At 37.5% G+C, this 25418-nt stretch overlaps 1 protein-coding gene and 1 pseudogene across 1 annotated transcript; both read right to left on the reverse strand.

Annotated features, from left to right (window-relative positions):
- Nucleotides 1-1597: 1597 nt before the first annotated feature.
- LOC122580647 (microsomal glutathione S-transferase 3-like) lies at nt 1598-4831 on the reverse strand. Its single transcript, XM_043752915.1, has 4 exons — nt 4716-4831; nt 4457-4532; nt 2340-2512; nt 1598-1797 (listed from the first exon to the last, which is right to left on the reverse strand). Exons 1-4 carry the CDS (start codon nt 4829-4831, stop codon nt 1692-1694), a joined length of 471 nt encoding a protein of 156 aa, XP_043608850.1. The 3' UTR covers nt 1598-1691.
- Nucleotides 4832-5426: 595 nt separating this feature from the next.
- On the reverse strand, nt 5427-8071 carry LOC122610268 (annotated as a pseudogene).
- Nucleotides 8072-25418: the final 17347 nt, after the last annotated feature.

Genomic DNA, 25418 nt, shown 5'->3' on the forward strand with positions numbered 1-25418 from the left:
AGTTTTGTTATCGAGGAAAAGCCCTTAATCCTTTATGGATTGCCGGCATAAAAACCCCGGGAGGAAGCAATCGTCCCTGCCTTGTTCTTTTATTAATGGTGTAAATTGGTTACAATGATAGAGCGACTTGATCGATCTTTCTAAGTAAAGAAAAGTGTGTTGGTTGTTTACAAGTATGAGCAGAGAAAATAAGCAAGTAAATATGTGAGTGTGTGTAACGTTGTATCTCCTATGATCGATTAGGTCCTCGTTTATATAGAGCAGCCTAGTAACTAATTTTCCGAAATTACAGGGATCTTCCTGGTCTTCATCTGGTGAACGTTGGAGCATATCTTGACTGATATTGTAGCCGTTTGAAGATATTCTCCTCATGCTGAATTCCTCTTGAAGTCCGATTATGATGCTGGACTAAGTCTTCTTTGCGTGTTGATCAAATAAAACATGTGTTGAATTTCTTTTGTACCGTTAGAGATATCTCCCTTGTGATAAATATCAAGTTACCTGCATAATATTCTCATAGAAACAATACTTGAAGTTTATCGTTAGTAATTCGTCAAGGCGTGTCAAGATCCTGAAGGTCCATGATCTTGAGGTCCCAAAATAATGAAACCTGAAATTTCACCCATAACAATATATTTTTGTTAAAGCGTACAAATCTTCAACCGATCTTAGAGAGAAAAAGTTCAAAACAACACAATGTCGACTCGCAAGGATGTTGAGCACGCATTCGATGTTCTTAAGAAAAATGGGGAATGCTTACTAGAACGTTTCAATAACGCATGATAAAACAATAAGAAACCTTGTGATGTGTGTGTGTCATAATGCACAATATGATTAATTATACATGACGGCAACGACGAACTCAACTCAATTCAGATAGGGGATCCCGGGTCCAGATTATGAGTGCATAGGACGCCTAACTGGAGTTACGAGAGGAGGAGACACAGCTCTGGCTCTAACATTATCTTTCCATGCATATTTTGGATCAAGAATTATCATACCTTGAGATGAACGAAGCAGACGAGGAGGATATTTAGGATTATAAGTAATTTTCGTAATTGTCTTTAATGTTTTTTAGTATTATGAAATGTTTTATTTTCATTAAAACTTATGCTTTTAATTAAAATGAAAATTATAATGAGCGGTGGGGAATGATGAGTTGTTATCAAAATTATAATTTTTTATATAAGTGCAGGGTGATTGATCTGACATAATAAAAAGATTATACGGGAGTGTTAGGTGGAAAAATAATGAGGGAAATATATGTTGTCATTTGTCAAACGCGCTTATTGACTTTATTAATGGCCTTATTGATTTGCCGATGGGTTGACAAACAAAAAAGCACACTGATTTCAAACCAAACTCTACTATTGTTGCTGAAATTTAAGTCATTCCCAAAAATATCGAATAGATTAAATAGTCTATAAAGAAAAAAAACAGTTGTTACAATAAAAATAGAAATTTAACCTTCTAATAAAGTGTTATTTTTTCATAAACAATACTTAACTTATTTTTTATCTAAAGTTTGACAACACACCATCATGCACAAACTATATAAAACAACATATAATACATCAAAGTTTATGAATAAGCTACTTAATCTCCGTTGCAATGCACGAATTATGATTCTAGGTATTCCAATTTACCAAGATATGAGAACGAAAAGACAGAAGTGTAGTTCAAAGAGCAACTTATACATGTGTAAAAGATACGGCCACTTTATATGTCACGAGAAGACTAATCCCGAACCAAATATTAACAATCACAAGCCCCAGGATTGCAAGATTATTATATTTCCTACACAAACAACACACAATTAGATTCCTATATCAAATGATTAATCGTGTTTAAATTTCAATACAAGTAGAAGTTCAAATGCAAATATAGTATTAGCCCATGCATTTTATACAGGATCATGTTTCTTGAGAAAAAACTATAAAATTTAATCCCTAAGATGGATGAATTTATTTATGGATAATGATAAATTAACATAATTTGTAGGCCTAATGCTCAATCTAATTATAAAATGATGACATGTGAAAAAATCAGGGGCAAGATTAGGAAAGATTAGTGGAATCCACGTGTCAAATCTTTAAAGTTTTAGGTTGATTTTTAGACATATGAGTTAGGGGAGGTGACATTTGTACCACAAGATTTGATAAATCTACCACCATTATGCAATACTGAATGTACAGTCAACTATAAAATTTATACATTGTGGTAGATGAATCAAAAACTATAATACGTTTATCATTTCCCATGAGTTAGGTTGATTAATCATATTCGTTTATAAGAATATTAAAGGTAATTTGAGAGTAAATTAATAAACATTTACATACCCAATAGGAAGGCGTCCCTTCGGATCACCGGAGGCATATCCAGTGAAGTAGAAGTACCGGCTAATTATATATGCTACTCCGAATACAGAACATGCTACTGGATGCTTTAGCCCTCCCAAAATCATCAGTGTAAAGAAAATCGGCAGAGCTTCTAACGAATTTTGATGCCCTCTCTGCAACAACCAACAAACAAATGAAATCACAAACTTTTGCTTAAATCCAAAACAAAATCAGCTTTTATAACCTTCTCACAATATATTTTAAGGAAAATTCCAAATAAAAAAGGATTAAAAGTTTAAATTTTGCTACGAAGAGGTACGTAGCATAATTTTGGTATTTCTATAAGAGTTTAACACAATATCTAAATTGCTTTAATACTCGTAGGAGATAACAAAAGATCCAATATTTCTAAGTTGAGAAACCAAGTTTAGTTTCAGAAAGAAAAAAAATATTACTTTTTTTGTTAATTAATTTATAAACTTATCCTACTTTATTTGTTCAAAAATATTTCTTTTTAAACCTAAATTTATGTTCTCCTAGATAGAAAATTTTATGTAAAAATGTTTAAGTATTTTTTTTTCCAAATTTTGCTTATTTGTAACATATAATCTAAGGTTTAGTTATCGGATAATTAATGTATTTTTTTTATATGGTTATACATTCAACTGAATTTTTAATATATTAAGAGGATGAGAATATAAGGCTGTCGGGTATCTAAGCTTAGGTGTGGAACACTCACAAATTATTTTTTTAATCCATAAAAATCATGGGGGCCCATGCATTTATTCATTAAAGAAGAAATAATAAAATATTAGTATGTGAGGGTTTCCACACCTAAGTTTAGGTGTCGGACAACCTTATATTCTCTTTTTCCCATATATTAATATATATAACTCACAAACTTTTTTAATTTTCACATGAACCAATATTGACCCGATAACTTACAATAAAGGTTAAACTCTATTTTTGTGTTTTTTTCAGAAATTAAATAGTTTCTTTCTACTCTCTCATCTATGTTTCTAACTTTCCTCTTCTTTACTTTCACTGCACCACCCCTTCCTCTTCTGTGTGACCCAAATCCCAAATTTTTGAAAACCCAAATCCCATTAAAACCACCACCACCACAAACTGGCCACCACCGAATACCACAAACTCCATTCTCACCACCACCACAAACTGGCCACCACCGAATACCACAAACCGGCCACCACAAACTCCATTCTCACCACCACCACAAACCGGGACCATTTACTACTGAAGCTTCCTTAACATGACTCAGACACAAATCAAATTTGAGAAATAAACAACCAAATATGGTAGTGGCTGAGGGTGATGATGGCCTGAGATTCTACGGTGGTAGTGGCTACGTTTTGATGTGGTGGCTCGGCTGAAATTTTTATTCCGTAATGGTGGTACCTGGTAGTGGCCCGAGATTTCTGGTAATGATCGATGGAGATTTCAATATTTAAATTTCAATCTATGGGTATTGTATTCAATGTATGGAGATACGATGATGATGAGTAAAAAGGAAATTTAATAAAGGCTCTTGATAATTGTTGGTGAATCTATACAAAATACAAATGGGTAATTTTATATATTTATTGGAATCAAAACACGAAAGCAGGTATGAACAAAAAATAGATCTAGAATTGAATGTATAAAAGGGTGGTTTTTTCCAAATTGAATTCAATAGATAATCAAATCTGTGTTGGAACAATTGGTCAACTATATTTGGTCAACGTAAGTAAAAATTAGAAAAATACGTAGATGATATGTATTAATAATTTAATTCGATGAGAACCATATAAACAGGGAAAAATAAACTCTAAAATCTATAAGCCTTTATAATAGTTACATCCTTATGAAATGTTATAAAAGTTGATATAACAATTGGCTGATCGATGATATACTTCTTTAGGTTAAATATTAATTAATATTCGTTTTATATGTTTTGATAAAAGTTTCCATTTTCACAACTAACTTTTTAATTTTTTTATTAATATAATTTTAGTTAAAATTATAAAAATCGCAAATAATTAAAAATATTACTTTTATCCAACAACAAAAACCATCATAAAAATTCAGACCATATACAAAAGTGTAAAGTGTAAACAAACCTGAACACAGTTGAAGATTTTGTAATCCTTGCCATCAGTTTCGGTGGCATACATTATAGGATACGGCACATTATACCTTCATCATGAAAATAAAATCTTCAATTCAAGATACATAAATCGAAAAGTGAGTAATGGATCCAATAATAGATTAATGATACAGACAAATGAAATACACTACTTATCGATCAAATTTAGAAAAGATATACACACACACACACGTATTAAGTATAAAGGAATTAAAGTGACATATATCAATTACTTCTTCCGGGCACGCAAAACTAGAATCTGCATATAGCCATTGAACAAGCAGTAAGCAACAATCGTGAGAATAACGTAACCGTATTCATTAGGCAAAACGTCAACTATTCCGAGCATGTTATCTACTCCGTACTGATATTTCAAGATAACTATTGGTGGAAGAGTGGAACGATATGTGTTATGAGCTCCTCATTGTATTTCACTTGTAGTCATTTACATTGTAGTTGTAGTCAATTGCATTGTAGATGTAGTCATGCAGCTGTAGACCATGATATATTTAAGATCATTTTACAATCATTAATTTGCTACATGAATTACATCGACTACAAACTTGTCAAACAAGACAGAAATATATAGGAAAATTACAGGTGCTACACTGCAAGTATCATCTAAGTTAGGTACTTGCAAGGGTAAAATACAAGATCATAAAATAAAAAGTTATACCGGATGAAGAATTTGTACGTTGTCCTTTCCGACAGACTATAAAATATAATAGTACCAATATCACTAGCTCTTCAGAATACTCTTCACAGAATTAATAAGCTTTTGAATGGAACACAAAAGAAATTAAGTAAACAAAAAAGGTTACGCCATGAATACAATTAGGATGATACAGTTAATCAGTAGTAGTTGCTCCCAAAAGTAACAAAATGATCCATAACATCGATAATTAGCTAAGAGATTCATATATCCATGCTCACTTTTTCTTCATTTAGCGTCCAAATGCAATCCTAGTGTCAATACTTAGTTTAGCTAGTTGACTCGCCAATGCTGAAGCTGAATCATGACAAGGATACACTGGCCAAGCCATCGGTAAAACAAGATTTCTGCCAACAAAAATATAACAAAATTTCAATTCAAAAAGATTAGACGAACACATTGACAATTCACTATACAAAGAATTGTAGTATACCTTTCAATACGTTTGATTCGACAACGATTAATCATATCAAACGTATAATTAGAAACATCACTCTCCAAACGTTTTGCATGCTGCTGTATCTGAGACAATGTCAAGATATCCAAAAACTTCAAAACTTGAACACATGCTGAGTTATCGTTTATAATGTCTACACGCCAAACAAGATAAAGATGTCCATTGACGTTGTAGGTCTTTAACATCTTAGCCATTCTCTCTGCACCGATGTATATGTTTCTTCTGCTTTTCTTTGGTTGACGCCATCCATTTGAAACCTTTACAAGAAGCGATACAACTAGTTTACGAATATTAAGGTTTGCAATACCCATTATTCGTTTGATAAACATTTGGGTAAAGTTGACCTGCAAGAAATTTATCATATATATTACATACGGATATAGAAATAAATATACTCATTCGACCTCAACTATGAACCTGGTAAATATATTGTACCTTCCATATTGCCTCCTTGAAAAGTATTGAGTCGGTTTCAAACAGTGATTGGAAATTGGCTAACTCAACTATGGCATTTAACATGACTTGAGCCAGGTTCTTTCTGTCACGTGCATCATAAACACACCCACGGTTTTCTGCATCAGAAACCAATGTATTCCATACTGTACCACTCTTAATCAAAGTCTCCTTATTTCCTACTATCCACATGCAATGCCTGGCTCGGGTTAAAGCAACATTTGCTCTTTCACGACTTGATAGAAACCCAACTGATCCGCAATGATTACATCTTACTGTCGAGAAGATTATGACATCTTCTTCGCTACCTTGAAATCCATCAACGGATCGAGCATTCACAGTAAAGGTTGAACCATTCATCTGAATATTGTACTTATTGCCAACTTTTGCCAGAATTGCGTCAACCTGAGCCTTTTAAGGTGATATGCAACCAACTGTAATTGTTTGTTTATTTTTGACAAAATCTATCACAAACAAATTAAGTTTTATAAGATATAACAGAAACAAACAAATGAAAAAATTTAGCCTTGTAAGTACCTTTGTAAAGTTTTTCAATGAGCTCAACGATCACTGCGACTTCCACCATGTTTCTTGTGCTATGGTTATTGTCATGTTCCTCCTTCGACGAATTTACATCAATGAATGCGTATTCTCCGTACATCTGCCCTTCAAGAAAAGGCCTTTTACGAGCTCTATTGATGACATTTGGACCATCCATGATCTGCCCATCGTAGAACTCAGCTTTGGGAAACATACTAATTGATGGATGCATCCTGTATTGAACATTAAGAAGGTGTTTTTTGTGTCCAAGTAACACAAGTCTCTCAAATAAACTCCTTCCATACTTAGCCTCCTGGCAGATCTGTCATATTTCAAAACACTTGTTTAATGTCTCATAATCAGCACCTTGATTTTCATGTTTTTTCCGATGATATACAGGGCTGACATGAAGTAGCAATATTAATAATCCATATAAAATTACTTTGTTATAAAATTACACTGAACCTAAGCAGAAACCTTTTAAACCTTTTATGAACGGAATCTTTCGCCACAGACTTTGAATCATTAATAACATGCCACTGACGAATAGTTTATAAGTACAATAAACTGTTTTAGTAAAAAATATGGTTTTAAGTTACCGTGCTTTGAACCATGGATTGCAGCTGTCTTTCATCACCAATGAGCACAGCTTTGGAAGTACCTGGGAGTTGCAATGGGATAACTGATTCACACTCTTTAAGCTGTGCAGCTTCGTCTATTAAAACAAATTCTATCGGTTTCATTCCATTCTTACACAGTTTGATTGAGCCTGAGGCAGTACAGAAGATCAAACTAGCATTTCTTAAACAAAAGTGTTTAAGTTTAACCTCGTTCATAGATTTTGGAATGCAGGATGCTGCACGAAGCTCTTTTAGTACGTGCAAGCATTCAGTTTTGAGCACTTGTAGTTTCGGGAATTTGGAAGTATATATGCTTGTGCCAATATTTTTACCGAAAACTTCCTTTATGCTTCCGTTTCTATTTACTATCGCCTTCACACACTCTCGCAACTTATTAATCACATCAGTCACATTATACATTTTCTTTGCAAGATTGGGTGAAACCACAGAAGTAGGCAAGTGAGTATACATGTTCTTCATACAGGAAATAAGATTTTTGCCCAAAATATTGAATCTGTTCATAGCAAACGTCTCAAAAGTACGTTGACTATCTTCAAGAGTTTCTTCGGGTTCTTGCTCATTCTGTTTCTTCTTGTTCTTTTTACTCTTCTTGCTTTTACTTTTGGTCTTGCTGTTTTTTTGTTTTGTAACAGTCGACAAATGGTACTCTTGCATTGGATTTTCAAGAAACTGAATCATACAAATCACGTAATTTCTCCACAATGATAAACAGTTCAGAAGAGACTCAACTCTATTATCAAGAAACACATCCAGAAGCACTTCATCAAAAGCTTCACTGATCTTCATTCGTTCTTTGTTTCCAAATAAAACTATATCTCCCAACCCATAAGTATCACATCCCAAATTATTATCCCCCTACCAAACTTAGTAATCTTGTCACAACGCCTACAACTGCAATATTTGTGGGAGCACAAGTAAGCGTCCTGCATTTCATTCTTAACAAAAGAAACAACAATGATGCAACTGTCTTTGTTTTTCCTGTTCCCGGGGGACCCCAAATCAATTTGGTACATGAGTTCTGATGAAAACATTTTCTATCTTCAAGAAAACTTAAAATAGCAGTTTCTTGTGAAGTATCCAGCTTAAATGAATCAAGAGTTTGCCTTAGTTTTAAGTCAACAACATCCTTTCTTCCATTGACAAAAGACTGGTCACAGTTCCTAGCAATCTATACAGAAGCACATAAAAAAACATTATGTCATATACTAACCATTATAAAACTTCTTTTTAACGACAAATATCTATTCTACTAAATTACACCTATTAATACTAGCCAAAAGACTAACCATGGTCTCCACCCCAAGAGACAAGAGCCTCTGCCCAGTGGGCTAACCCCACATTGGCTTTTAAAACCATATTAACTAACAAAATTTACTTACAAAGAAGTATTAATCAAGTCAAAATAAGTATGTATGTATAATACTAGCCAAAAGACTTACAGAGGGACCGAAAGACAACGTTCTTTGAATTATATTCATGTTGCCTGCAGGATTCAGAGCCTGCCATATACGCATATTTGTAGTCAAGTTTGTAAGATAAACAACATAATCCACTTGTTGTTTGTTCTTTTCAAACGACTTATCTACAATTATATCTGATAACGAAACTTGTATGATCACTGGTGGGCTTTCAACAACTTCTTTCACGTAAGCCATGATGAAAGGAATATGTGGTCGAGCAAGATCATCAATGCATTTGGGTTTAGATTGTGTCAAAGCAATAAGATCCCCAACTTTAGGCAAGTAATTCGTCCCACGTAGAGTCATATATGGTTACCTGTTGGTATTCTGTACATAGTAGTATAAAAACTTCCGGCTGCCTGAGAGATTCTAGCAAGTTGAGAATGCAAATCTGCATGTGTCTCCTCGAAAAGTGGATAGATGAAAGAGTTCATATATTGTGTTGTAGATGAAAATGTCAATGGAAGTTCTTCTACCTATTAGAAATATATAGTTTTGAGTATATAATTATCATATGGCACAACAATTATCTGAGCAGGGGCGGTCAAGGGCAGGGTCAAACCGGATCCGGTCAATTTTTTAAAGGGACTATTAGCTGTGGAGATAACTGTTTATGTTATGTTATGAACTTTCAAATCCTGATAATTGGATGCATTCAACTAATCAAAAACTTATAAGTGACGACGTATATATACCCAGATATATCCAATAACCGAGATTTAAAAGTTTATTACATGTCATAGATATTTTACGAGATATCTACATAGACATTTGTCATAGTTAATTATATATAATAATCTCTTTCTAAATTGGCATCAATTTATTATAAACAATCTTTATATACTATAGACATACATGCATACATAGATGCATACATATATTAAAAAACTATAAATCCAAAAGGCCAAAATCTATGATATGTATGTCTAATACTATGATTTTGCTATGTAATTTATTGTTATAAAGTTAGTTGTCATTTATAAAGCAACTCTACTTAAGTGGGTTGGCCAGAGATATCTTCTATATTCATTATGTGGGCTCCAGAGGTGAGTTTTCCCCAAGGTCTCGGGTTCAATTCGAGTCTTGAGTTTCTCATCTCAAGGTATTTTACATGAGGGGGTTGGAGGTCCAGCGAATTATTTGTTAAAATTGCCTCGGGTGTGAATCGAATAAACTTTACAAAAAAAAAAAATTGTCATTTATAAATTTTTTTTTTTGTATATAACTGCACTCGCAAGGGGGCAATAATCATTTTTCACAACTCATCCTTAATACTCAAGATCGACCGTACTTATGTCATATGAGGTAGAAATTAATTACCTGAAACATGTAGAGATGTTTGTTGAGAATATCAGATATGGACCAAGAGAAGACCACATCAAGAAATGATTGACGTTTTTTCTTTTGAGAATGCTTCTGCTTGGAATTTCTTCTGCCATTTACATTCTCCATTTTCGTTACCTTTGTTTGAGAGTGTGTTAAATTCTGCATGCAGAGGTGTATAAACGAAAAAAGCTTAAGACAGTGAAGCGTTTCTCCAAGAATTCACAGTTTTTAAAGTGACTTTTGGTAATTATTTCTGTATACATTAAACGAAGCAAGCTAAATTTACAAAGATTTAAGTCCCAATAAATTTTGATTATTAATTTGTGTAACTCCAAGATATAAATTCTAAATTACTTTAACTATATATACATTCAACTTCTTAACTTTCTTTTCGAAAACTGGAAACACTTAAAAACAACCACCGAAGAAATTATTAAGGTGTGTGAGAGATAAAATATTAAAAGTGAGACGACCATATTAAAACCAGTCAAAACGGACCACTCAAGCAAGATGGTGGAGAAGAACGAAGATGATATAACGAAGTATGTATGTGCGTATGTTAGATAAAATATCTCGTGAAATGTTACATCATGTAATAACTTACAAATATCGGTTATTGGATATATCCGATCAATCAAACATTTAGAGGATATTTAGGATTAGGTTTTAATAAGTGATTATCTGATTATTTTATTTGTAAAACTCAAATAATATAAAAAAGTGATTATCTTATTATTTCGTTTGTAAAACTCAAATAATATAAAAAAGTGATTATCTTATTACGTTTATAAATGCATCCTTTTCAAAACGTTGTTTTGAAAATACATAATTTATTTTGAAAATACAAAATTTGTTTTGTAATCGCAGGATCACATCCCTTAAAAGTGATTGTCGCATATACCCAAATACATCCAATAACGAGGATTTGAAAGCTTATTAGATGACATAGATATTATAATAGATATTTACATAGACATTTTGTTATAGGTAATAACTCATAAAAAATTAATAAGAACAGTCACATTGTTAGATATCAAAACGCATCCACATAACCAACTGATGATGTACCCTCTCAGCGGTACGCAGGACCTGCCACACGAAGGAACAGTAACACGTTACGACACGAAGATTGTCCGTAATGAAGGCTTCCGCAGTAAGGTAAAAAGGATAAGAATTGTTCCCCTATAATTTCGGGATTTGATCTTATCACTTGCAGCCAATAATTAAGGAAATTATATCTCGGGCCTAAGACTTAGGAAACCCTAAAACGGCCTACTTGTTCTCCAAGAACACTCTCCCTATAAAAGGAGACCCATAAGACCTATTAAAGATAGTTAACAACGCATCCTCGATCACACACTAATCGTGCTAAAAGCTTCATTGGCGTAAAGAGATTAACTCTACCATTCGGGAATCGCCAACAAGCCATTCTAACCACATATAATCTCCCGTCGTATAAACCTCGGTTCGGTGCACAAACATATGGCGCCATCCATGGGACCTCATACTCAGATCCCACCACCACTCTGAACCCTGTTTTCTGTATCGAATCAAGGAGAATGACCGACAACCCGCCAGGATTCGGGCAAAGCTCTTAGCAAACAATCGAAACACCGACTAATGGTGATCAGCAGACTGATCGTCGAGCAACGGAAGACACTGAGCGCCCAGGACAGACACCAGGCGGACAAGGCGGATTCGTGCGAGGATCCTCATCTGGAGTTCCGCAACTATTTGATCCAGACTATATTATTCGAAATTATAGTCATATTAATCATACCATCAGGTACCTTCGGAGCACAGATCACTCGATGGTGTTACTAGGACACTAAATTTCGATGGCGAAACCGAAGATGAATACGATGCTGAACCCCTCCAAGGGGACTCCGGCGATATCCTCGGATACCGAGATCCCGGGTCAGGACTGATTACGGATTCGGGCTAGGAAGCGAGGGGATTCGGCCCCAACCCCCCCCCCATCGTACGCAACCGGAGGAAGCAGGGGCCACAAGGCAGGAGAACATGGCCTCCGGGGCCAGCGCTCAAACTAATGCCCCGCCAGAGCCAGCGAGGCCTGGAGCCCCGTAGTCGAATTCATCGCAGTCCAGGCCGGCCCAGGCAAGATCCGACGCGACGAACAGCGTCCTCCCTAGCAACAATTTCTCATCGGGAGGTTACGAAGGGCCTTCGGGGCATACCTTTCCAGGATCCTCAGGTCATATCTTTTCAGGGCCCATGGGACATGCCCTCTCAGGACCTTCGGGATATATCTTCCCAGGAACTTCGGGTCAGACCTTCCAAGGAGCTTCGGGCCAAACCTCCCAAGGAGCCTCGGGTCAAACCTCCCAAGGAGCCTCAGGCCAAACCTTTCAAGGATCTTCAGGACCCTCGGGTAGCATCCCCTAAGGACCTGTGGCACAGAACTATCAAACGCCCCAGGGTCAAGCCTACAAAAGTATGAACGGACCCGAGGCACAACAATACTCCATAGGGCCCTACGGCACCCATCTCCTAGGAGGGAATTATGGCAACCAACAAGCAGGGCAGTCGCAGCCCCATCAATATTATGCGTCACACTTCGCCATGCCGACACAAGGGGTCCTGCAAGGCATAGGGGGACAGTAATACGCCATGCCACCCCCCGGGTTCTATGGTCCGCAGAACTGGAGGGCTCCCGTATATCAGAATGCCCTGGAGCTACAAATAGTTGGAGGAAGTGCAGAAAATTCACCGTTTGTAGCCTGGATACAAAATTATCCCCTCCCAAAAGATCTAAAATACCCTTCCCATCTGGGAACATATAAAGGAAAGAGCGACCCAGACGACTTCTTGGAAGCATTCGAAGGAGTAGCGGAGATGAAGCCTGGAATATGCCAACCGCATGCAAGATGTTCAGATATGCACTCGAAGGAGATGCCAGGGAATGGCTGAAGAATGTCATGAAAGGGTCCATCGTCAGCTTCGATGACCTTAAAGAGAAATTTAGGGCCCGTTTCAGCCAACAGAAGAAACACAAGAAAATTCATGTGGCTGCTCATGGAATAAAACAAAAGGAAACAGAGGGTTGCAGAACATTCATGGACTGATTCACCACAAAAATAGAAGACATTGTGGATCTTCCTGAGTCACAGTCAGGCTACTACAAGGCCTCCGGAGCAGAGGACTAGTCGAGTTCCTGTACAGGGATCTCCCAAAAACATATGAAGCGGTCCAAAAGAGGGCTTACGTATACTTGGATGCCAGAGACACAGCCTTGAAGGGAGACACGAGCCCCACGCAGGAAAAGGAAGCTCCGAAAAATAGGAAAGGTAAATGGACAAATGAAAGTGAAAAATCGAGGTATACCGCGTATCTTTCGGAACTGCACAAAAGCCCAAAAGAAATATTGCTCACCGAGAACGTCGCAAAAACTTTCCCCACCCCACCCAGACAAAGCGGAAAAAATAGGAAGGACCCAGAAAAATATTGTGAGTTCCACAGGGATCACGGCCACGACACGAATGCGTGTTGGGAACTACGGAAAGCTATAGAAGAAGCAATAAACGAAGGAAAACTCTAACACTTAGTAAAAAGCGTCAGGCAACAGCAGAGCATGAAAAAAGAATCTGAAACGGATGAAAAGAAAAAAGGTCTTGAGAAAACTATTTATACCATAATAAAGAATAAACCTGGGCCAGGACATCCGCTCCCAAAGATCTATAGGGCAAACATGGGCTGAATCACATTTCCTCCAACTTACAAAACCTTCAGAGACCCCCTGATAATTTCCACACGCCTAGAAATATCCAAAGTAAAAGATATTACTGTAGACACCGGAAGCGAATGCAATGTTCTATATGAAAAAGCCTTCTGGAAGTTACACCCAGTGTCACCGATGAATTTCAAGAGAACAGAAGCTTCGGTCCAAGGGTACTCCGGGAACGTAGTTGAACCACTGGGGAAGCTGTCGGTGCAAATGGTAATAGGAAAGGGACGCTAGAAACGAAGAGAAAAGATTACCTTTTTTGTGGTGCGTGGAGCATCGCCTTTCCAAGCAATCCTGGGAAGACCTGGTGATGGTGTACCCATCCTGTGACACAAAGAGCCTACCTCTCGAAAGATTAACAGAATACCCTGCGGAGCGAAGGAATGCCAGAAATCACATAACGCAATAAAGGAAGGAACTAATTATCCATAAATAAGGGGATTCGATTCCCTCCTCAATAGCAGATAATTAAGGAAAAAGTTGAAGCCATTCGAAGACCTAGGAAACCCTAGAGAAAGTCTACTTTTGGTGCCAAACATTTCCCGCTCGAATTATCTCCTATAAATAGGAGCTCATAAGACCTTCAAAAGAGGATACAACACGTTCACACACATACTTGCAAACAATCTTGTTCAATTGGCGTAAAGAGGCTAGAACCCTACCTTCGGGGAATCGCCAATAAACAATCCAAACACACCCATCACCCCATCTTCATCCTAACCCCGGTTTGGTGTACAAACATTTGGCGCCATCCGTGGGACCCGGCATTCAGATCCCTCAAACTCTCAATCCTGTTTTTTACAACGAACCGATATTTAGAAGAAATAGCCGACATCCCCAACTCCGAACGAAACACACAAGCCATTGGAAATGCCCCTGCCGGAAACACCCCGCCTGGACCAGATTCAACAACTGAAGCACCACGTCATGATGATCAACAGGTCGACCATCAGGGAGACCAGAACCCCGACCGGTCGACACAACCAGGGGGAGACCAGGGGATGTTCTCGGCAGGATCCCCACAAAGAAGCCCGCCGCTATTTAACCCGGAATATGTCCTCCGAAATTATGATCACATTCAAAGAACAATGAGGCATTTAAGGAGGATTGGGGCCCTGGGCAGCACCAGCAGAGTGCTAGATTTCGACGAAGCAACAAAGGAGGAGTACGACCCAGTGATGCCACTAAGGGGGCTTAGGAGACTCCCCCAAGGTGGGGCCCGAAACCCTTATGGCTTCGGGATCAACAGTGAAGGCCTCCGGACACAAACTCCTTCGGATCAATGAAATTCCTAGGAACGAAAGGCCTCTGTCCCCTAGGGATTCTCAGGGACGAACAAGCTCTAGAGCCCCTCGGGCTAATGATCTAAGGAGTGATGCCATTCGTGAACCCGAAAGGTATCCGAACAGTCAGAGCTTTTTGTATGAAGGAGACGCCCGTAGGTACGACGCTCAAGCACACAGACCTCAGCCCTGGGGCGGCTATGCCCAGGGAATCTACGTCCCAATGGCCACAGAGGACCCCCGCAGCGTAGAAAGACGTGCCACCGACCCTGGGCCACATGATTTTCCAAGACAAAGGACGCAGGTCATCCAAAACCCGCTAGAGTTACAGACGGTGGGATGCAACATCGAATACTCTCCGTTCGTAGCATGGATACAAAGCTACCCCCTCCCGAAGGACTTAAAGTATCCCTCTCAGCTAGGGACATACGATGGGAAGAGCGACCCCGACGATTTCTTGGAGGCATTCGAGGGGGTATCGGAAGTGAAGGTCTGGAACGTCCCAGTTGCGTGTCGAGCCTTCAAACACCTCCTCAAAGGAGATGCTAGGGAATGGCTGAAGAGTGTAGCGAAGGGATCCATCACCAGTTTCGATGACCTCAAAGAAAAATTCCGGGCGCGCTTCAGTCAACAAAAGAAGCACAAGAAGCTCCATGTGGCTGCCCACATGATAAAGCAGGGGGACATAGAAGGAAGCAGGACATTTTTGGATCGATTTAATCATGAAACTGAAGACATTATGGACTTACCAGAGTCCTAGAGAATCTCAACACTGCTACATGGCCTTCGGAGCCTAGGACTGGTCGAATTCTTATACAGAGATCTCTTCATGGCAAAGTATTTTAATGACCTTTTCATGGCAAAGTATTTCAGCACGCATCTTAGACAACCAATCCATTCCTACTATCACATCAAAACTTCCTATCTCAATGGGAATCAAGTCTATACTATAATCTTTCTCGTCTAAAGTTAACATACAATCAAAAATAATTTCCTTAGTCCTATACTCGTTTCCATTAGCATATTCGATATAGTAAGTTTCATCAAGCTCACTAGGTTTCTTACCAATCATTTCCTTAAATTCAAAAGAAACAAAACTTCTTTCGGCTCCAAAATCAAATAGCATAGAGGCATAAACATTATTTAATGGAAACGTACCTACGATGACATTTGGGTCATCACGTGCCTCATTCGCACCCATTGCGTACACCCTTCCTCTTGCTTGCCCTCCTTGATTTCCACGGTTTCCTTGATTGTTGTTACCTTGATTTCCCACATTAGCTTGATTCCCAAAATGTCCTCTATTCCCACCATTTCCTTGATTCATTCGATTTCCGTTGTTGCCCCGATTTGCTTGATTCCCAATATTGCGAACATTCCTAAAGTTGCCACAGTTGTTGTTTGCATTTCCCCGTCCTCCTTGAGCTCGCCCCAATCTAGGACATGCGTTTCTCCAATGATCAGTACTTCCACATTCGTGACATCCCCTTGCTCCACTTCGGCAAGTGGCAACAAGGTGTCCAAATCGGTGGCAATTCGGGCACTGCTTACATTCTCCTCGGTGATGGTTGCCACAACGGTTACATCTTGGCGGCATACCATCATTTGGGTTGGGCTTGGCATCAACAACACCATAGTTTCTTGCTACCTTTTGCCTCTTATCCGGCCCATTCCCTTTGCGATCACCAAACCGACTTCCTCCTCCTTGTTTCGAGCTCACTTCACCTCGCGAGTACTTCCCGGTCCTAACCAAGTCATTAACCAACTTTGTCGACAAACTTATTGCTTCTTCCAGTGTGGTGGGGTTTGCTGCCGTGACCATCAAGCTCACTTCCGGTACCAATCTGTAAATAAACCTCTCAACTTTCTTGGCCTTAGTAGTCACCATATCAGGCACCAGCACACACAACTCGTGGAAACGAATCGCATATGTCTCTAACTCCATTCCTTTCATGGCATGGTTCCAAAATTCAATTTCCAACTTTTAGACGGCAGGTCTCGGGCAATACTCCCTTTTCATTTCCTCCTTGAGCTGCTCCCAGGTCAAAGCATTCATCGTGGCGGCATCCCTCGTGGTGACTTGGAGGTTCCACCATGTGAGTGCCCTCCCTTGCAGCTTACTTGCCGCAAACTTGACGCGGTCAGCTGGCGCACAATCGATGATGTTTAGGACTGCCTCCATGCTTTGAAACCAAGTAAGTAACCCAACGGGACCCTCCGTCCCATAGAACTCTTTGGGGTTGCAAGACGTAAAAGTCTTGTAAGCATTTCGGTCATTGGCGTTTCCTCCACCTTCTTGCCTTCTTGCCATGTTGATGGTAGCAGTCACGTTCTCAGCGATTTGAGTGGCAATGTTCGGCATGGCAGCATTGATTTGTTGAGATATGAGAGTCGCCAACTCAGCCCTTCGCCGAGCTTCTTCCTCTTAGCGCCTAGCCTCAGCATTTGTTTCTTCGACGGTCCTTCGTGGTGCCATGTCTCTACAAAGGAGAACATAGTTTAGTCATTTGTATATAGGATTATATGGCATAGACCCGACTCACAACTTTCGATCTCACATGTGTTCATTTAAGTTACTTAGCGTAATAAGGCCACGTTTGTATGCATAGGTATGCCTATATATTTCTAAATTCGTTTTCCTTCCTTTAATCACAACCTACTAATCATTATGAATTACAAATGGTTGGGTAAGCTTAAAGCATGTAAATCTTGTTTTTGGGCCTTTTGACAGATTTTTCCAGAATTTGTATACGAGCTTGGAGCTCGAAAATGTGACCCAAGATGGACGAACTGGAAAAAACTCATAAAATATAAAATGTAGCCCCATGAGTTAGGTTTCATCTCCAACTGGAATCAGGTCAAAAGACCAAACAGAACTCCAGATATGGCCGTTCTACCAAAAGTGGTCAGAACTAATTTCCTGGTGTAACTTTCACTTTGTAACAAGTATAACCATAACACGTATAGATTAACACATCATATAAAAGCAAAAAGGCATCAAGCTTCCATTCCAATGATCCAATATCAGTTTAGAAAATTTCCATAAGCCAACAAACAAGTGATCATAGTCACACAATCACAAACAAGTTCAAGGAAATCATAGCAAAGTACAAATAATTGTCTACCGAATAAGTTCATGAACAAAACATCCTTAGGGTCATTTCCTAAGCACAAGAGCCACAACAACGGAGCAAAGGGCTGCAACAACACATTCCATCATGAAAATTACTTCATTGATTCGGCGTATTCCATCAATAGCCATCCCCGTCTCATCTCCCGTTTGGTGCATTATTCCCAACGCCCTTTCCATCATTACTTTTTGTGTCCTCACCCGAAACCTTGTATCGCGTAAGCCATTGGCGATGCCCCATACTTGATCTCTCTCCTCCCGTGTCATTCCCATAGGAGGTGGAGGTGGCACCCCAAAGACGGGACGTGGGAGGTTCTCTCCATGTCTTGGGCCGAAATGAAAGGGATGGTGGCGAGGGAGGCGTGGGTGGAAGTGTGGGTCATGGGCTGGAAATCGCCCATCGCTTACATTCATTGCCACATTTTGCCTTTGTGGAGGAGCCCTAGGAGCTGGTGGTAATGGTGGTGGTGAAGGTGAACGGCGTACGGGTGGGCTAGAGGCCACACGTTGGCTAGGGACAACACGTCGGCTAGAGGCTACGCTCCTAGTATCATCGTGTGACGGGTCCTCCATTGGTTCGGACGACTCTTCTTGTTGTGAGGGCTGTTGGGAGTCCATTGTGGGCTCCGTTTCTTCGCTTACTTGCCTTTCTCGTACCATGTCTACGAACGCATATATGTCTTCCGCGTGTCCAGGAGTTCTTGACGCTCCACTTCTTTGTGACATGTTGTTTCCTACATAAGTTACATAAAACATAAGATGATAACTCCCAAGCTTGACGACCGGGCAACGACATGACCATTCACAACCGACGTATAGCAAAAATACTAACGATCAACTCGACACTCACGACTCGCATAACCATATATAATCGACGAAATGACTAGAATTTAACTTGTGCATAGCTCTTGTGCATTATATCTAAATAGGTAAAGTAATACTAGCCAAGTGGGGGTATTAACTATGCAAACATTAGATTTGGTTATGTATCTTTTGCACCAAGAATCGTTTTAAAACTTTATTTTCAAAAGACTCATTTTGAATATTCCTTAAACAACTATTTCGATCATTCCATATTAAATTTTTAATTAGGCATAGTTGATCAGGCTATGCATAAGTAAAACAAGAATACTTTATGATCAACTCAATTGTTTAAGAAATATTCGACTCGTTTTGAAAATACGTAGGTTATAGCAAAAATTCTCTATAACCTTGGCTCTTGATACCATTTTTCTGTAACACCCCGACTACGGCGGAAACACAAGATGCCACAGAACGACATGGTACAAAAGATTAAATGGAAAGCATCATAATTAAAGTCTTAAAATCATCCCAAAATAAGCGATTACATAGTTCAAATTCAATTGTTAAAAACCATTACATAAATCCAAATCCGATTTAAAAGGATAATTGTTTGCATTACAAGCCTTCAAGCATCAAACAATTACAACATCCAGAGGCGGTCCATTAGCAAACTTACTGCTCTAAACGTGAAAAGCATGAAGAAAAAGTGTCAACTACGAGAGTTGAGTGAGTTCATAGGTTCTTAACTAGCAACATATATATATATATATATTAATATACTAATTATGACCAAAAATAAAGAACCACCAAGAAGGGCCTTCAAATATCTTTACGAATATTCTTTTCCAAAAACGTACGTTCAAATCTTAATATCCAATCATTTCAACTTCAAATTTCTTTCAACCACGAGGACAAAACTTAAATAGCTTTTTGATGAATAAATACTTGAGCCACTACTACTACCATTTTCAAGTCTAAGTTTTATAATACTTCTTATCTTTGCACAAGCTGTCAATCAAGTGCCTTACTTATACTTGGGGTCATGTCATGAGGACGACCGATTAAACTTACGTAGCTAGAACACCCTAATGGTCGGACTGGAAGTGATGGTCATCACGAAGGCAACCAACCTTCCACCGTTACGCTCTGGATGGGTGGACGACTCCTAGTTGCGCAACTATCTAACTACAGGCCTCCCTTAGGAGTAAATAGTAATGTACCGAAAAGAAAACGGGTTGACAGAACTCAAGTTCATCATATAACAATTATCACTTGGAACATACGTTATAACTTCATATCATAATCATACTTATCAAGAGTCATTTCATATATCAAACTTTCTTTCAAGAAACACTTCATATATATATAAAATAACTTTACTTATCATGCTTTTCACCCCGAAAGTTAAACGCATAAAATAGTTTGAAAGCGGGCTATGACTCACTTGATTGGAGGGTGTTAGGGGCTGATCAAGTACGTGGAATGCGCCTAGTGGTGTTGTTCCTCAAGCAAGCCTAAACCATGGTATTCAAATATACACAACGTAAGTGTGTGTTACATGAACTAGTAAACTAGGTCATGAGATGTATGCTAGTAGGCTTGCCTATCTTTGGTTGTTACTTAGTTATGGAATCAAAGTGTATTATGATGTTCAAAATGTTTGGTTAAATTAGAATTGGTGATAAGAGTAGTTTTCGCGTTATACGTTTTTGCGCGTTTATTGGAATTTCGGTAGTTTGGCTTTGATACGCATGATTTCTTTTGTATGCTTAGCTTTGTAATTTTATTTGATATTGGTACTGTAATATTATGAATCTTAAAATATATTTTCTGATTTATATTAATTTCCTTGATTTATTATTATTTAATTAATTATTTATTCCATTTATTCATTAATTAATTAAATAATTCTTTATAATTATCTTTAGGTTCTTAAATTACCTTTAAAATTCATAGATAATTATATTGTGATTATCTACTGATTATTATACTTTTAAACTTGTAAGGTTATATTTTATATATTTATTTAAGCTTTATTATTATTTATTTAATAATAGTGATTAATTAGTGATTTTAACTTAGTTATTTATTCTTAAATCATATGAAACTTGGTTCTTTTCTTGTAATTATTTTTCTATAGTAGGTTTGAGTTATTTTATCATTGGTTATGTGAATTTGTCCAAGTTCATGATTTATATAATTTATTATTGATTTAATTATCCTTTAAATCCCTTTTAAATTCATTAATTCATAAAAACACTTAGAAATTACCACAAGAGTTTTTGTCCAAAAATTCCAGACCTTTCTAGGCACCTTTTATCAATAAAAATTTATACCCATTCAACCTCTCTTGTGTCCTTATAATTTGAGAACTTTTAAACATGAAAATCGTTTATCGAAATAGTGATTTTTGCCTCATTTCTTCAAAAGGGATTTTTGTTCTTGTTTCATTTTGTCCAGAATATCCATCATATTTTGATGTTCCAAGTCGTGATTGTGGTGGTGGTATGATATGTGCAATTTTGTGCTTTCGGTTGGTGATTATTTGACTCGAAAAAGTGATTTTTAAGCTTGTTATTGTCTTGAACCAACCAAGTTGAGTTTTGTAATATAAATATCAATTTTTCACAGTAACTTTGTGATATTTTCTTGGTCATTTGACTTTGGTGCAAGTGGGTGCTAAAAGTGCATTTTTACAAGCTTTCGGTTTTTGATTTCAAGCCTATTTTGACTTGTTTAGTTCCATAATCATATTTTTGACATTATAATAATTTTTCCAGAATATTAACAATTATACTAACATATTTTTCACTTATGACAAGCCTAACTTCATCTCACAATCCAACCTTCTTAAATCTAGTATGCATGCACTTAAATCAACACTTTTAAGCATAAATCTTTATCCATCAAAAATCTATCAACATAAAAATATATTTTTATGAAATATTCCAGAAATATATATGCAAATATTATATAAAACATGTTCATCTTTTTATATAAAAAGTTACTTTACAAACTATCAACACATATCCACCTTTTTGATGCTAACTTTTATAGATCCAACACTTTAACAACAAAATCTATATTTTTTATAAAAATTTCCAGAAATATAACCTTCATAATATACATAAATATAACCATTTTTCAAAGGAAAAATCACATCAAGAACTATTAAACATATATCCACACTTTTGGGTCTTAAACTAGTTGAATCCTTGGATCTTTCTTCATGGATTCAACATGCATGAGCATGGAAAGAAAGATCCTATCAACTTTGCCCTCATCAAGTGTATATTCAAGAGAAAACATGAAGAAAACATGGACTTTTGATAAAACCTTTTTAATATGAACAAGAATAAGATTAATCTAATAAAGAGATGGAGATATATACCCTTGAAGAACACTTTTTTGAAGATGAAATGGTGCAGATTTTCGTGACTAATATGGCTCCAAAAACCCTTGTTCAAACCTTGAAACAACCCTTAATCTATAGCTTAATCAAACCCTTGTTTAGTCTATCCTAAACCCTTATTATTATCAAGTATTAAGGTTGATTTTGTTGGTGTTTTCCTTGCTCCTTGGCTGCCGAAATGAAGAGAGAAAAAGGGAGAGAAAAGTTGTTTTTGAGAGAGTAAATGAATTGTGTGTGTAAAGTGGTGTTTAGTATGTGTTTGTGGTGAGTTCCAAGACTAAAAAGACATGCAAAATTTGAAAAGGGAATGTATGTGTGGGAGGGTATGGAGGCCGGCCTAAAGGGGGCAAATGAAAGGGTTTCATATTTTTTTTTTGTTAAATTATAATGTATAAGTTGTTGTATAAGTATATGTTAATTATGTATTTGTTTTGTAAGTGTTTAGTTAGTTAAATGTAAGTAATTGATTGTTTTAGTTAGGAATATGTATATGTATGCATATGTCATGTATGTATATATGTATGGATATATTTTTTAATTTTTAGTTGGTTACATAGGTCATTGGTTGTAAATTCGTATTCATTTTTAAGCTTATATGCTTATTTATTAAGTTTTCGACGCTTTTACGCACATAATACTTCCAATTATATTTTTAGTTGGAAATTTTACTTATTATGATCATATTTACTTGATTTGGTTTTGTTTTTGATTTGTTGGATATTTCATAGGGATTTTGATCGGTATCTCAATTTGTGAGACTTAAGTTATTATTATCGTAACGATTAATCACCTCTAAAAATTTTTGTTCCGAGGTATTTTCATTAGGTAATTCTTATAACATATCATTAGCTTTAGATTACTAATTTGGGGCATTACCTACTAGCTTCAAGTATAACTATGGCTTACGGGAACATAGACAACCTAACTAGCACATATATAATATTAAAAAGTACGGTTGTTACACCCTCCGCCGCAAATTTATCCAACACGGTGGCTCTCTCCTCAGCCCTCTCTACGGACGTCAACTCACCCAACAACTGCCCTACCTCGTCAGAATACAGCAATGATTTGCAAACATGGGGAATGACCTCTGTTACAAGCCAGGCCTTTTCCTCCTTCAGCATAGTCAACTCATCACGAAAGGTCCTGCAAATGCTCTGTTCCACAACCAACTCCTGATTAACCTTCTCAACAACTTCACCACGAACAAGATTCTCAACTTTCAGATCATTCATTTTCTGTTTCAAATCTTGCACAATATCAGAGGACTCCACAGACGTGACAAACCAAGCTTCCTTCGCCTTCATATCATCAATGGTAGCCAACATAGACTGCACCTCAAGACTCTTCGACCTGAGATCTAGGGACATCCGTGTAAAACGCTTGGCAGCAACAGAATCCAAGTATGAGTGCAACTGGCGATCCTTCTTGAAAACCTTTAGAAAAGTCTCATTATCCATAGTATCAATCTTCTTCACGTCCTCGGCATTCATATCCTTACCTTCCATCCAACCAAACATACCTTGGGAACCTGCAAGAAAGGAAAACACTCAGATAAAAAAAAAAAAAGAAAGAAGCAAACAACAGAATACCTGTTTTTGAATCAGAAGGCTTTCGGAATTCCGCAGCCTTCACATTCTCTCCAACCTTCCTCCTCTTCACACGACTGGAAACGGTGTTGGGTATAGAGCTTTCGCCTTTCTTCTTCCTCTTATCTGTAGCAGAGACCTCCACAGCCTCAATGTCCAAAACATTGGCACTAGAGCTAGAAGGGTTCACAGAACTAGAAATCTCAGGAACATCGTTTTAGACACCAGTAGATTTAGCATTTTGGGATGCATTATCAGCAACATTACTTCTTTGTCCTCCAGAAGGTACCACGGTTACTTCCTTCACTCCCTTTTTCACAAACTTTCTAAACATCATCTCTGCAAAACAAATAGACAACATAAAAACAAGCAAAACATATCTCCTCAGCAAACACAAGACAACGAGCCTTACCATCAATATCTACACCACCAGGAAGAAAATCAATCACTTTCGCTTTATATAAAACAACATCAGGATATGCCACAACCCTTTTAGGATTAGAGCGGATATATCGACAAAAATCATCAACAACAAACTCAGGAAAAGGATTCTCATATTTTTCATGAATATGTAGCAAATTCTTATCCACCATAGAATCAAAACCAGGGGGAAAAAGAGAAGACTTCATAAAAAGAAAATCGCTTTTCCAATCACGAATATCTAAACCTCCCCTCAAAAGACAACCATACTTGTTACGATTTCCAACAGTAACCCAGTCACCAGGTGGACAAGTCTACACGAAATGCCTAAAAAGCTCTAATGACGGCTCCCCACCATAAGCCCTACACATAACCTCAAAAGCTACTATCCTTGACAAACCTAACGGGGTGACAGTTGAGATATGCACCTCAAAATAGTCCAATATTTCCAAGAGAAAAGATGAAAAAGGATACCTAACATTCCCTTTGGACATCGACTTTATATAAAAACCAACATAACCCTCTGGTGGGGTTATAATAGTCTCGCCATCAGTCGGAATTCTAAAAGATGCTATCCTACCAGGAAAGTACTTATCTACAAACTTCTCTAATCTCGACCGAATGACGGTCGATTCAGTGATCTCGATACCAGATTTTGCCATCGAAAAAACAAGAATGAAAACAAACTTAAAAGGTGGAAAGAAGAGCGTACCTAAGCAAAAGAAATCGGAGGATAATTGCGCCGAAAACCCTAAGAGAGAGAGAGAGAGATATTTTTGACGATTGAAATAATGAAGAAAAAGGGGAAAATCAAATTTATATATATAGCTGCATGCGCCCGAGAGCTGTTAGATTAGGGTACCTTGAGATACGAGCCAACCTACCAAGATTAATTAACACTTCAAATCAATTAAAGATCAAAAATATCAGACATGAATTTACAGAAAAATCCCCTGAAGGAATA

This window comes from Erigeron canadensis, chromosome 8 (assembly GCF_010389155.1).
Source record: "Erigeron canadensis isolate Cc75 chromosome 8, C_canadensis_v1, whole genome shotgun sequence".
NCBI classification, from domain to species: domain Eukaryota; kingdom Viridiplantae; phylum Streptophyta; class Magnoliopsida; order Asterales; family Asteraceae; genus Erigeron; species Erigeron canadensis.

Coding starts and splice junctions, on each gene's coding strand:
- LOC122580647 (XM_043752915.1), bottom strand. CDS start 4,831: ATGCTCGGAATAGTTGACGTTTTGCCTAATGAATACGGTTACGTTATT. Junction 4,533..4,715: donor GTTTTGCGTGCCCGGAAGAA/GTAATTGATATA, acceptor TTCATGATGAAG/GTATAATGTGCCGTATCCTA. Junction 2,513..4,456: donor AAATCTTCAACTGTGTTCAG/GTTTGTTTACAC, acceptor TGGTTGTTGCAG/AGAGGGCATCAAAATTCGTT.